Source organism: Desmodus rotundus, chromosome 2, assembly GCF_022682495.2.
Source record: "Desmodus rotundus isolate HL8 chromosome 2, HLdesRot8A.1, whole genome shotgun sequence".
Classification (NCBI taxonomy): Eukaryota; Metazoa; Chordata; class Mammalia; order Chiroptera; family Phyllostomidae; genus Desmodus; species Desmodus rotundus.
In genome coordinates, this window is record NC_071388.1 from 155,977,922 (window position 1) to 155,992,385 (window position 14,464).

At 44.8% G+C, this 14,464-nt stretch overlaps 1 protein-coding gene across 3 annotated transcripts in view; it reads left to right on the plus strand.

Moving 5' to 3' along the window:
- Positions 1 to 8,182: 8,182 nt before the first annotated feature.
- The window catches only part of CERS6 (ceramide synthase 6), a 296,190-nt gene continuing 289,908 nt past the window's right edge, over positions 8,183 to 14,464 (plus strand). The window contains exon 1 of one of the 3 annotated variants that reach the window (XM_024579813.3): positions 8,183 to 8,740. In XM_024579813.3, the coding sequence (XP_024435581.1) occupies positions 8,571 to 8,740 (170 nt within the window). In that variant the 5' untranslated portion in view covers positions 8,183 to 8,570. The remainder of the gene's footprint in view (positions 8,741 to 14,464) is intronic. The other 2 variants (XM_045187450.3, XM_024579814.4) reach the window with 2 other exon arrangements.

The window sequence follows — 14,464 nt, forward strand, 5'->3', positions numbered from 1 at the left end:
ATAGCTGTGAGTTTGTTGTTATTTTTACTGTTCATATTTTTTATCTTCTTTTTCTTAGATAAATCCCTTTAACATTTCATATAATAAGGGCTGGGTGATAATGAACTCCTTTAACTTGACCTTATCTGGGAAGCACTTTATCTGCCCTTCCATTCTAAATGATAGCTTTGCTGGATAGAGTAATCTTGGATGTAGGTCCTTGCCTTTCATGACTTGGAATACTTCTTTCCAGCCCCTTCATGCCTGCAAAGTTTCTTTTGAGAAATCAGCTGACAGTCTTATGGTCCTTTGTAGGTAACTGTCTCCTTTTCTCTTGTTGCTTTTAATTTTCTCTCCTTATCTTTAATCTTAGGTAATGTAATTATGAAGTGCCTTGGTGTGTGCTTCCTTGGGTCCAACTTCTTTGGGACTCTCTGAGCTTCCTGGACTTCCTGGACATCTATTTCCTTTGCCAGATTGGGGAAGTTTGCTTCATTATTTTTTCAAATAAGTTTTCAATTTCTTGCTCTTCCTCTTCTTTTGGCACCCCTATGATTCAGATGTTGGAACGTTTAAAGATGTCCTGGAGGTTCCTAAGCCTCTCCTCATTTTTTTGAGTTCTTGTTTCTTCATTCTATTCTGGTCGAATGTTTATTTCTTCCTTCTACTCCAAACTGCTGATTTGAGTCCTGGTTTCCTTCCCTTCACCATTGATGCCCTGTACATTTTCCTTTATTTCACTTTTCATAGACTTCATTTTTTCCTCTAATTTGTGACCATACTCAACCAAATCTGTGAGCATCCTGATTACCAGTGTTTTGAACTGTGCATCTGATAGGTTGGTTATCTCTTTGTCGCTTAGTAGCATTTTTCTGGAGCTTTAATCTGTTCTTTCATTTGGGCCACTTTTTTTTGGTCTGGGTGTGCCTGTTACATAGTAAGGGGCGGAGCCTTAGGTGCTCACCAAGACGGAGCAACTTTGTTGTGAGGCTGTACGTGGGGGAGGGGTCCCAGAGGGAACAATGCCACTTGCTCTGTCTCGGCCAGTTATCAATCACTTCTCCCACTACCCACAGTCAAATTGGGCCCTTCTGGTGCTGATTCCTGGGTGGGTAGGTTTGTGTACATTCTAGGACCCTGTGGGTCTCTCCAATGAACTCTCCTGTGAGGCTGGGAGTTTCTCCCACTGCCGCCTTGACCCCCACAGGTGTTTTCAATCTGAGGTTTTGAGGCTTTATTTCCCCAAGCTGGAACCCTGGGTTTCGAGGTCTGTCTTGCTTTCCAGTTGTTCCTCCTGGCTTATCTGTGCATGAATATGGGACCGCCCAGTTCACCAGCTGCTGCCTTGCTGTGAGTCCTCTCTGCCCCAGCTGCCCATCTCCACCCCTCCTACTGGTCTGGATAAATGTTTCTTCTTGAACTCCTTGGTTGTTGGCCTTCCTCACAGTTCTATCTTCTGTTAGTTCTGGTTGTTTTTTGTTTTTTAAGTTTGTTGTTGTCCTTCTTTTGGTTGTATGAGGAGGCACGGTATGTCTACCTATGCCTTCATCTTGGCTGGAAGTCCCCTGGTCACTCTTTTAATGTCTAAAATGAAAGCAGCACTGAATTCTCTATAAATCACTAGGCATGTGGTTGATCATATTGTACACAAGTTAAACTTTTTAAATATTGTTGTTCACAGAGACAAGGAATGTCTGGATGACATGGAGTTTCACTCAGGTATTCCCAGAGTCTTTCTGTAAAAGTGATTAGTCAAATACACAGTGCTGTGTTTTGTTCAAGGTGACATGACTAGACATGAATCTTGCCCTTCAGTTCTAAGTCCATTTAGTCAACATAAAAATATTATCCCTATTCTACACATGTGAAACCTAAGGAGATTTTGGTAAGAGGCCCCGAAAGATAATGTTTTCATTAAAGGATTTTCTAATAATCATAAATATGCCAAAATGAAATGGATTAATTTGTTAAGTAGTGAGCTAGGTCCCTGTCATCAGAGATGTTTAATAATAGTTTTGATGGGCATAGGTAAGGAATTATACTCATTGGTATATGATATAAGGTCACTTCCAGCCCTGATATTATTTCTATATAATGTCAATAACGTCAGGCAATATTTTAGGTTATTTATTCCTCCCACAAATTAGCCAGGGGATCGGTTGAATTCTCTGTTTCTTTTTGGTTATTAGGAACCTTCGCATAGTAGAAAGCAGAACTCAGGCTTTCTGGCTAATACTTTAGATGCCCTGCCTCCTAAATGCTATTCATCTATATGTACACATTGAGCGTGGCATCATGGTTGACCATATCTGTTGAACAAATCTATGAAATTTTCGATGTGTAACTAAGGTGAACGTAATTCCTAGCTGGACAGCCCACAGTCAGATATCCTGGTTGTTTCTCATTTTTCTTTGTTAGCTTCACAGCACATTTGGCATGCTGAAGATTTAGTGAGATGCTGACATAACATTAGTGTGTTCAAGAAAATTGCAAGGGGCAAATTAACATTTAACTAGATTTGATTATTTGAGAGAAGACAGAAAATGTAGCCAGTGATTTGGTTTAGCTACAAATGCAAGAGTAACTGATGGTTGTCAGTATTAGAAAAAATTTTCCAGAGAAAGGAACTGGCAAAAGCAGGAGGAGAAAGAGCTTCAGACCTCTAATAGCTATAAGAAAGACTATGAACATAAGAGGGAGCTGCCGTGATGGGCAACTTCCAGCAAACAATGTATATTCAATTCCTATTCAGGTTACACACTTGACTTAGCTCAACTCCAACCCTGTGAATTAAACACTCATATCCTTCTCTTAAGATGGCAGGAGACGCTGAGTTTTCCGCAGTGCTATGAGTGGTCTCGGGACCATGCGAATGAATCCTGCCTAATTCTTGCTCAACCCCGTCCCTACACCCTGTACCAGTGAACACCTGAGACTACTACCTGGACAGTGAAAACAAGAGTATGTTTAAGATAGTTTGCTAACCATAGCAAGAAAGTCACACATGTACATTCATGAGAAATGACTGCAGAAATAATGTTTGGCAATATTTCCATATTATTCCCAGTGAAAATCAACTTCCTTTAAAATCAATGAATTGAATGTTTGAATTCAATGCTTACTTTACCACTGTCCTGTGTTTTATTAAAAAAACTAAAGTTTTTTTTGCATATTTTAAAATTCTAGAATAATTGAGCATGTATTGTGTACCAGACATTGTGTTACAGAGTCACTTATATGCTATTATCATAGATAAAATACTATTCTCACTAAAATATTTACAACTATTCCTTTGCCTCACAGTAAATGCCATTTGTAACCTGGTTTCTCAGCCACAGTTTATTGTCCCTAAGAAAATCTTCCTCACTTTTTTCCTTTGCTCACGCCTTTTTAAAATCTACTCAGTCTTCAAAGTCTGATTTCATTTCTGCCTGTTTCTTGAAGCTCTCCTTGACCTCTTCAACACAGTATGTGACAAGTGCCCCAGTATTGCAGATAACAAGGGCTTCCTTTGAGCAGGAAGCTTGTTATCTTGCCATATATTGTCTAGTGCCATCTTGACTGGTGCTGGTGTGCATTGCTATCTGGCTTTTCACATGAATACATCCTACTTTCCCAATAGATTTTGTGTTCTTTTGGTAGAATAAGTACTATAAGTTTGTGTTATGCAATTCATAGGGGAAGCTCAACTAAACTTCCAGCTGTCCTCTTGCATCTAAGAAGTGAATGCGAGTATACGTAGGACTGACCTGGATGTGTGCCTAAGGATGAGAAGTAATGCTCAGCTTTGCTGCCTGGGAAGTAGAGGGTGAATTCTTATATGATGTTTCAAATTCAGGACCCAAAGCATGTTAGGCAGTCACCCTGCAACCCCAACAAAACCTTTATTCCCCATCTTTTCACTTTCCTTATATTTTCTATTTACAGGTCAAGTATTGGCTTTCTCACTGGGCTTCAAACATGTGTGATGGATAAATTGTATTTTTGTTTCCTGGATCAACAAGTAGAAGTCTTTTCTGCACAGGTATAAAGTGGCTTCCCTGGGAGGTGTGTTGTACTTGTCTTTCCTGTGACCAACCTTCCCTAAGTCCTGAGCTGAGGTCAGCACAGCTTTAAAGATGTGTATCTTAAGAGTAATGTCCTGTATAGTGGGACTCCTTTTGGATTAAAATAGCAGAAACCCAATCAAAAAGGAGGAATTGTGTGTGTGTGTGTGTGTGTGTGTGTGTGTGTGTGTGTGTGAAGATATATGACTGTTTCACATCTGAGAAAGCAGTTGGCCCCCAGGTACTGCATGGAATTTTGTCTCTTACCTTTACCTAATTCTGCAGGTCTGCTTTATTCTTATCCCTTGTTGCAGACCAGCTCCAGCTTTTCCTGTCCGTATGATGAAACATGGGGCTAACAGCTTTGGAGCTTGAAATTTTAGAGTCCAAGTGTGCAGAGAAAGATTGCCTTGACTCATGCCCCAGTCAGTACCTAAAGCACTCTCATTGTAATCTTGAGCCTAGGGTCCACCCGTGAACCAATAAAATGTGGTCAGACATGGTATATTTTATTCTGCTGTATTTATGGAGTAATCATTTGGATGGAGTGTGGTGGGAAGGGGTTGTTGCCTGGAGAAGATATGCTGGACTGATCACGGAGTACGAGTTTGCTACAATGCACATGTACATAGAGGTGAAGAGTTTACAAGCCTCCCCCCATATGTGTTATCTCATGTGAGCATCATGACAGTTGAGTAACATAGGTAAGACAGGAATTATTGGTACACAACTTACACCAGAGGACATCAAAGTGCTCTTAGAAACTAAATGATTTGTGCAAGATTCACGGAGAGGTAGTAAATTATCCTGCCACTATCCAACAAAACCCATTTTCAAAATGTTCCTGAAATCCCACCACCTTCTCAAAGTTGATGAACAGGAAAGGAATAGTATCTTGGTTTGTCTTTTCTAAGAAAAATAGCAATTCCAGGGAAGTGTAATTTCAGCAAAGCGGAAATGAGGAAAAAGGAGTGTGAGGCAGAGAGAGAAAGGAAATCTAAGGGAGTGAGTTACTGGGCTAGCGATGATTTTGAAATAAGTTGATTGCTTTGTATCACAGGATGTTTTCGGGGAGGCTGTTTGAAGCTACTGTGTGTGGCCCAATGGGCAGAGGAGGGAAAGGAATAAACTACGAGCTTTCATTGTCCTTGGCCAAAGTTCAAGACCCAGGGCATTAACTCACGAACTCCTCCTGTTGTATGTATGGGCTTGGAGAACAGCAGGACCTGCTGGGAAGCAGAGAAACCCTAGGGTGGAAGGCAAGATATTGTCAGGTTATACATGAGAGTGACATGAGGGACCAGAGATAGCCATGGGGGGAGTCTGGCTCACCCAGAGGCTAGGCTCTACCACGACATGACCTCCTGCCACAAAGGTGGCAAGAGACCTTAACAAACCTCTCTGTAGCCTATAAAAATGCAATTCAGTGCTGGCCAGGTGGCTTAGTTGGTTGGAGTATTGTCCTGTACACCAAACGGTTGCAGGTTCAATTCCCGGTCAGGCCACATGCTGCGGGTTTGATCCCCAGTCAGCGTGCATGCGGGAGGCTACCCATCATTGTTTCTCACATCAACATTTCTCTCTCTCTCTCTCTTGTCTCTCTCCACTCCTCCTCTCAAATCAATAAACATTTTTGGGGGGTGCGATTAAAAACAAAGAATGCAGTCGATGCCAAGGCATCTTCCTGGAGTGTCATCAGCAACACTGAGCAGCTGGCTGCATGGTCTAAAGTAGGTGACACCTGCTCCCTCGTGAAGACTCGCTTCTTGGAAACCACTCCTCTTCTACCTCAGAATTGGTCAGTCCTTGCTCCATGCCCACACTATTCTTCAACCACATATACAAACATCTAACACAATTATTTATTCAAAATTTTTCCTGTCTCCTAGAGAAGATTTTTGTGAGATTGAAGTAAGCGTGATTCAATCATTTACTGAGTACCAGCTACGGGCTGGGCACTATTTTAAGTGCTAAGAATAGAGTAGTGATAGACAAATCCTTAACTTTTTGAAGTTTACATTGTGTGTGTGTGTGTAAAGCCCAATAAAGAAATAAGTAAAAAATATATTGCGTTAGACGGTGATACACGTTTTGAAAGAAAACAAAGCAGGAAAATTGGATGGGAAGAGTAGGGTAGGAAATGAAGGTTGTAGATTAACTGGGGTGGCCCAGGAAGGCTTCAGAATGAGTGACATTCTACAAAGAGCAGACATAAATAGTTAGGGGAAAAAAGTTCCAGAAATAGAGAAAAGCAGGTGCAAAGGCTATAAGGCCTGCTGGGTGTTTTGCAGGAAGGGCCGAGAGGTCAATGTGACCAAAGAACAGTAAGAGAGAAGGAAAGGAGAGAGTAGATGTGGGCAGAGAGTTAACTTGGAATCAAATATCTCAGAACATTGAAATGATTTGGCTTCCAATTGCGGATGGATAGGGAGGCAGTGGGGCTTTAAAGCACAGAAGTGATCTGACTTACATTTCAACAGGGTCACTCAGGCTGAGTTAGGAGGCTACTGGGGTAACTCGGGCGAGAGATATTCATTGTTTGGACCAAGATGGTAGCAGAAGAGGTGGTGACAGATGGTGTGACTCTGGTTTAAAGATGGAGCAGACAGGATTTGTGATGCATTAGAAAGGAGACTTGAGAAAGTAAAGCAAAAAGATGATTCCCAGCCTCCCGGCCTGAGCCAAAATGAAAGGAGGAAAAATTTTAGGGAGAACATTAGTAGTTTAGACAGGAAATGGCTCTTAGACATCAAAGTGGAATTGTTGAATTGATAGTGGATTTAGGAGTGTGAAGTTCAAGGAAAAGTTCATAGCTGGAGATATATATTTGGGAGCCAAGAGTATGAACTTGAAAGTCATGATACTGAATTGGATCACAAAGTGAATGAATGTAGATAGAAAAGTGAAGAGGACAAAGACTGACTCCTAAGCCACTCGACTTTGAGGATTAGGAAGGCGAGGAGTGATCAGCAAGGAGAATGGGTAAACAGTGGCGATGAGGTAAGAGAAAACCAGAAAAATGTGGTTTCTGGAAGCCAAGGCAAGAAAAGGGTTTCAAGAGTCAGGGATGAACAACTTGGCCAAAAGCTGCTGATAGAGATGCTGAGAACTGGCCTTTGGTTTCAGCACATGGACATCATTGGTGACTTTGAGCAGTTCAGGGCAGAAGAGAGAGGCAAATGCCAAAACAGAAGTTCAAAAGAGAACGGAGGGAAAAGAAGCGGAAAGCAATAAATATACTTTATACTTTAGATATACTTTAAATATACTTCAGAGTATTGCTCTATAGGGAAGGCCTGAAAAGAGGGTGGTAGCTGGAGAGAGGGGGATAATAAAGAAGTGTGTGGTAAGGCCTGTTTATAAGCTCTTGGGAAGGTCCAGTCAAGTTTGACTGGCAGAACTGGGTGGAAAATGAATGATTGTGAGAAAAAGGAGCAAACTATCTGCATGGGTCACTGAAATGATCCACACATAACTCCCGAATCAGTGAGGAAATGTATCGTGGGACAGAAAGTGCCTGGGTTAGACCTTATGGGCTAATGCCTTAAAGGTTTCACATTGGAAAGGCATTAATAATGAGCCTCTCAAATAGCAAAGCTTTCTACTGACCTGTGAAGCCAAAATGTGGTCTGTTGGCATTTTCTGAGATGTTCCTTTAGAGGGGGCTGTTTTACACAATGCTGCAGTTGCTGTTATCATCATTATCAAATAGCAATTAAGTGCCTAAATTCTCCTACCACCTAGTACATTAAGAGGGCTTTTTGTTCCCTGGGGGGACTGACCGTGGTGGCCAGCAATAGTGTAAGGAGGCCGGAAGGTCTTAGGTGGGGGAAGATGTGGGGTAGAGGCAGATGGCTCTTGTCAAACCATTCAAGCCTCCAGTTCCTGATTTTCACCCTGCCTCTCCAAGAGCCGGAGTGGAAGACTCTCCTTCGCTGTTACTTCTCCCTTGCTCTTTGCGCCCCCCACTTCTCCTTTTTGCCATTTTCTCTAAAGTGCTGGGGGTGGTTCTGAAGATCGCCCCGGCCCCTACTTGCCTCTTCACTGCCTGCAGGCGCACGGGAAGTGGACTGAAACCCCTGAAACTCCAGCGGGGCAGGGGCCGGCATTCTGAGCATGTGCGATGGCGTGGATGGGGGGCGGGGGTGGCTCCAAGTCGCTGCCCAAAGCACAGTGAGATACCGTAAGCACAGGGCCGGGCAGCTCTCCCCGGACAGTGCCCCGCGCCGGGGTGCAGCGGCTGCGCCCTTCCCTCCGGGCGTGGGCGAGCTGGCCGCGTGTGCTTTGCTGCTTGACGCGAGGGCGAACCAATCAGGGAGAGCCGCCGGGGCTGCCATGTGACGGGCGAGGCGGCTCCTTTGCACAGCTCGGCCAGAGGGAAGAGAGAACTGGGGCTCGCCGCGAGCCTTCGAGAGCTGCGGTCGCGGAGAAAGAGGCAGCTGCGGCGGCACAGGCTTGGGCCAGCCTCGCGCACATCCCTGGGCGACCTGCACAGGGAAGAGCTGTGCGGGCTGCGGGAGCCGGGACAGGAGTGGACAAAGCAAGATGGCAGGGATCTTAGCCTGGTTCTGGAACGAGAGGTTTTGGCTGCCGCACAATGTCACCTGGGCGGACTTGAAAAACACGGAGGAAGCCACCTTCCCGCAGGCTGAGGACCTCTATCTCGCCTTCCCCCTGGCCTTTTGCATCTTCATGGTGCGGCTGCTCTTTGAGAGGTAAGAAGGTTTGGAGCGCCCCTCCCTTCCCCCTACCACACACGCGTGCACACGCACACTCGTGTGCTCTGTGGTTCACGCATCCGCGCCCCCAGCGCTTGTGCTCACGCCTCCCAACCTTTGTGTTCGGGAAGGGGTTGCTGACCTTTCTTTCAGTCCGGCTGCAGTTCAGGGATATGCAGGGCATCTGGCTTACCTACAGACTCCCCCGGGCGGGCGCGGGGGAGCTGCCGCCTGTGCCGGGGTCGCCCGGCACTCCTCCTTGGCCGGCTCTCTCCTCGCAGCGAGAGCAGGCGAACAAAGGTGAGCGGTGGTCGGCCGCGGGACACGCCGATCTCCGTGGGACGTGTCCCTCTCCACCCTGCGAACACGCCGCGCTGCCAGGCAGGGCTTGCCCGCGAGGCTCGCAGCCACCCACCTGACAGCCAGGAACCTTAGGGACGCGCGGCAGGGCGGGCTGAGCAACCGCGCACACTTTCAATGCTTTCACGCGCGCAGGGATTGCCCGGACTGTGCTTCACGAATTAGTCAGGGACGCGGCTTCTGGCCGCTATTTGGTGTCCATCAGTGACACTGATATCGGGCCCACAGTCCTGGGAAATGGGGGACACTAGTTTGTAGGTTTCCAGCGCTCCAGGCAGTTCGCTGTTTCTTTAAAAGAGGATATGGCAGGACAGGGTGCACAGCCTGCAAAGAGGTGATATTAAAATTGATAGATATTTCCTATGAATCACCGTACTTTCATTTCAGTGTCACAATGCCCTTAAAAATTTTAAAGAGTTCACGTACTATTGCTTGTCTAAATCTCAGATTTGGTTGGATAGCCACTCTGTCATGAGAAAACTTGTGCCACTTTCATTGATTCAGTATGAGTCGCTAAGATAGATTTTGCCCTGCCGTGGCTCTCCTGGTCTTAGTTAAACAAAACCGGGTTCGCAGCCCACGTTCTTTTTCTTAACTGAAAACCGCATCGCCCCTTCCTTCTCATCTCCCCTCGCCCCCTTCATCAGGAAAGGCTGAATTTCTTAGAGCACAGAGGATACTTTCCATTTTCACCTCCACTCCATCTCTCTTCCCCCGCCCTCAACATACCTTGGTTTTGTTTCTTAAGCTTTTGCTCTGTTATTTTGTTTGCTGTTTCTGTTTGTCTAAAACCTGCTGTTGAGGATGGCAGAATTTGTCTTTTGTGTCATTTGTTGCTGTAAATGGCAACAGACAAAGCTTTGTGGGAACAAAAAGTATCTTTTGTTTAAGAAAGGTGCATTTTTCAAAGGGCAACATGGTTGCTTAAGAACCAAGGGAGCTATCTACATGCAGAGATTCAGGGTGCACAATGGAACAGATTTAAAGACCTGTTTTTTTAAATTTATTTTAGAGAGAGAACAAGGGGGGAGGGAGAGGGGAGAGAGAGATTTGTTGTTCCACTTATTTATGCATCAGTGTTTGATTTTTGTTATGTGCCCTGACCAGGGATCAAACCCACAACCTTGGCGTTTCTGGACAACCTGATATGCCAAGGGCTAAAAAACCAGTTTTTAAATGATTGGAATCCAGCACAGATATCTCATTGATCCTGTCTAGCACTAAGACTTACTGTGAAAAAGTGGGTGTGTTGGCAGGTTTTGAGTTGCTTCTAGAGCAAATGTTTACTTACAGAAAATAGGAATTCATATCTAACCTTGCAATCTCTCTCTCAAAAAAAAAAAAAAGCCTCCCAGGAAACAGCAGGTTGCTCTGTGTTGACACATAGTAGGGGCTCCACACAGTTGTTGAATGATACCTAATCAGTTCTGACTGATAAATTCTGGTTGGGATCACCTTTAGCTAGCGTATGCATTTGAAAGAGATGTACAGTCTTATGTTTGGGAAAACAGAAGCATGTCAGCTAATGACCTGTATGCAGAAAGCTGATTCCAGGCTGTTCATTAGGTTAGAGAAAAATAAAATTAGAGAATGGGGATAGCTTTATACTTAGACTTTCTCTGCCTTAAAAAAAATTCCATCGAAAACTGGAAGTTCATTTTTCCTCTTCCTGAACGGTATTTTCTTCCTTTGCACAATCCGGTGACTTAGAGTTTACACAAAGGGGTCAGCTGCTTTCAACTGTCAGTCACGGCAAATGTCCTCAGATTGGTATGTAGAGTTGGTCAGTTTCTTTCAGGCCATTGATTCAAGTGCAGGTGGTTTAATGGCCTGTATGGAAAGTGAAAGTTTATGATTAATGTTCAGAGTAATAATTCGGTATGGTCTTTATACCACAGGATGCTACTGACTTTAGGATGGGTGTCTATTTTGTTTCTTGCTGTAGCAGTGACAACTCTGTCTTTACCATCCAGACTCTCTCAGTTCTCCGAAAGGCCAAGTGTATAGTTGTATCCCAAATTACGAGTCGGGCGTGTGTCTCCTCTTCTCAAACCTACATGACACATTCTGGCATCCAGCCTGTGGCCTTCATCTTAGCATCCATGAAGGGCCTGAATCCACATAACTGAACCAGTGAGGTACAACTCCCTTTCAGTACCCTTCTAATATGTTGTGCATGCATTTTTTTCATTTGCGCTATTCTATACTGTCTAACATGTTTTAAAGGAGCCTGTTGTGTATCCCTTTGTGAAATGAAATGCTTTTATAATAGGAATAATTCCCTCAGGATCCTATTTGTTTTTCTTCCTCTATTGTCATTTATTTCAAAGCTAAGAACATATCTATGAAATAGATTGTCCAAGATCTTTATTTCTATTACATGGGGTCTGCAATGCCTTTGTTGAGGCTAAAATAGTAAATTTAAATACTTATCCTTAGTTTTATATAATTTCTTTTTATAAAGAATTGACTGAATTGGACTTTTGCCCAGTTCAACAGCCCTAGCGTTTTGCATTCACCTCACTATGGGGCGGGGGGAGGGTGTTGGCAGTGGAGGCCCTGGTGGCCGGAACAATGCCATGTAATAGTACCATGTGAATAACGATATGGATGCCCAGCTTGGCTGCTTAAAAATGGAGCAGCCTCCATTCAGTGACTCGACTGAGTCTGTGAGTAGCCCAAAGCGTGGTGGGCTTGAGCATAGCCTTTTTACTACGCTTAGCTCTGGCTAGGGACAGGAAGGGCCACTGCAGATATGTCTTGATCGATACGAAAATATCTGTTGTGAAACATGAAAGCTGGCTGGTTTCTCCCAGAATGGAAACTGTAGTGTACACTGGTACATTATGTCATTAGCTTGATTACAAGGAAGAAAATGTTATTTAATGATGTGGCATTATCACCTGTTTGATGAATTTTCTTGGTGTAATGCTTGTTTGGGCTCAGTAATACATTATCTGGTATTGTAATACATACTTCTTCCAAATTTAATTTAAAAAATGTGTGTTGCTATGGTATTTATAAATGTGGGATCAGGCTGCTGAATTTCTGTTTGGGAATAAAAAATTCTTTCAACTATTGTTATGAAGGATAACATTAATGCATTTTTTCCTTGTGGGTTTAGGAGAAAGATGTAGAAAGTATAGATTGAGAGTCAGAACATTCAAGTTCTAGTCAAACTTACCTCAAACTGGTGCAGGTACCTAATTTTTCTCTGCCTTATTTTCTCACCTGTGCGGTGAAACAGCTGGCCTTTGTAATTTCAGGTTGCTTTCAGCCTCCCAGTTATCTGATTCCTGTAGCTACTAATTATTATCTCATCAAACTTTAAAGCAGGCTGAACGTCTTTTTTTTTTTTGGCAGGTAGAAATAAGTCATCTAAGAATAAAGAGATTTTTTTTTTTCAAACAGTCTTGCTAATGGTTTTGTTTCTTGTATTTTTCAGTTATGATTTGAGTTAAAAGAATCATTTGGGCTATTATCACTTGTGCTCCAGAAAGCTATAGTATTCAGAATAACTAACAAGGAAGATTCTACAGACAAAGCAAGTGTAGATGGGACCCAGCATAGGCCTGGAACTTCTTGTGATGGCTGGACCAGAAATGAGAAGCTCATCCCTGTCGGTCTGACTCAGAGTGGCCAGCCGTGTGAGAACTGTCATTCTTAAAGGGGCTTACTCCAGTCTTGCTTTGGCCCATTCAGTCAAATAATGACCTGCTGCCCCCAGGCCTTCAAGGAACAACAGTTATGTCAGAGAAAATGTCTGCTCAGTGGACTCTTCTTATGGGTATACTTAATATCTTCATCTTGCCAGCAGTCTTTGCTGAGGTCTTGGAGGAGAGGAGAGGAGGAGGGGAGGGGGGTAGGAGGGGGTGGGAGGGGGGGAGGAGAGGAGAGGAGAGGAGGAGGGGAGGGGAGGGGAGGAGGTAGGAGGGGGTGGGAGGAGAGGAGGGGAGGGGAGGGGGGAGGGGGGGAGGAGAGGAGAGGGGAGGAGAGGAGAGGAGGAGGGGAGGGGAGGGGGTAGGAGGGGGTGGGAGGAGAGGAGAGGAGGAGAGGAGAGGAGAGAGGAGGAGAGGAGAGGAGGAGGGAGGAGGGGGAGGGGGTAGGAGAGGAGAGGAGAGGAGGAGAGGAGGGGGGAGGAGAGGAGAGGAGAGGAGAGGAGAGGGGAGGGGAGGGGAGGAGAGGAGAGGAGGAGGGGAGGGGGTAGGAGGGGGTTGCAGGGGGGAGGAGAGGAGAGGAGGAGAGGAGAGGAGGAGGGAGGAGGGGGAGGGGGGAGGAGAGGAGGGGGGGGAGAGAGGAGGGGGAGGAGAGGAGGGGGGAGGAGAGGAGGGGGGAGGAGAGGAGAGGAGTGGGGAGGAGAGGAGAGGAGGGGGGAGGAGAGGAGAGGGGGAGGGGAGCGGAGGGGAGGAGAAAAGAGGAGAGGAGAGGAGAGGAAGGGGGAGGAGAGGAGAGGAAGGGGGAGGAGGGGGGAGGAGAGGAGAGGAAGGGGGAGGAGGGGGGAGGAGGGGGAGGAGGGGGGAGGAGAGGAGAGGAAGGGGGAGGAGGGGGGAGGAGAGGAGAGGAGGACAAAGAGAGAGAATGAATGGGAATGCATGAGAATGCATTCCTGATGGTTAGAAGGGAGAGCACAGGTGGGAATGAATGACTGCCCTGAAAAAGTGGAGTGTCAGGTGAATTTCATTACTGAATGACGTTCCTTGTAACAAAGAGACTGATTATTATCAGATATGTTTTAAAAGAATATGCAATGGATTAAATGTTTATGTTCCCTCAAAATCCATAAGTTACCATCCTAACTGCCAAGGGGAGGGTATTAGGAGGTGGGAACTTTGGGATGAGTATGTAATGAGGGTAGAAACTGTGAGAATTGGATTGGTGCCCTTATAAAAAAAAACACCCTCGCCCCTTTCACCATGTAAGAACACAGTAAAAAGATACCCATTTGTGAATCAGATACCAAATCTGCTGGTGCTTTGATCTTGGACTTCAAAGTCTCCAGAACTGTGAGAAATAAGTTTCTGTTATTTCTAAGCCACCAGCCTATGGTATTTTGTTATGGCAGTTTGAATAGACCAACGCGGTATTTGAGGATAGCTTGCATACAAATTTGGTTCCTCTCATGCAGTCAGTCCTGGGTAGTTAATCCTATGAATGTACCTTCTGACTTGTTAAATGATGCTGTGATTCAGATTAAGACATGGATACCTGCTTTGCCAGGCTGGTGTAAGGGAAAGAGTTGGGTCAGACACAGAGGTTACCTCCTACAATTTCTGGCTTGGAGAGGAAAATTGGATTAGAGTGGATGTTTTATTGGAAAACAACCTAAAATCGAAGGGATTTTTTTTTTTGTAGAACTTTAGT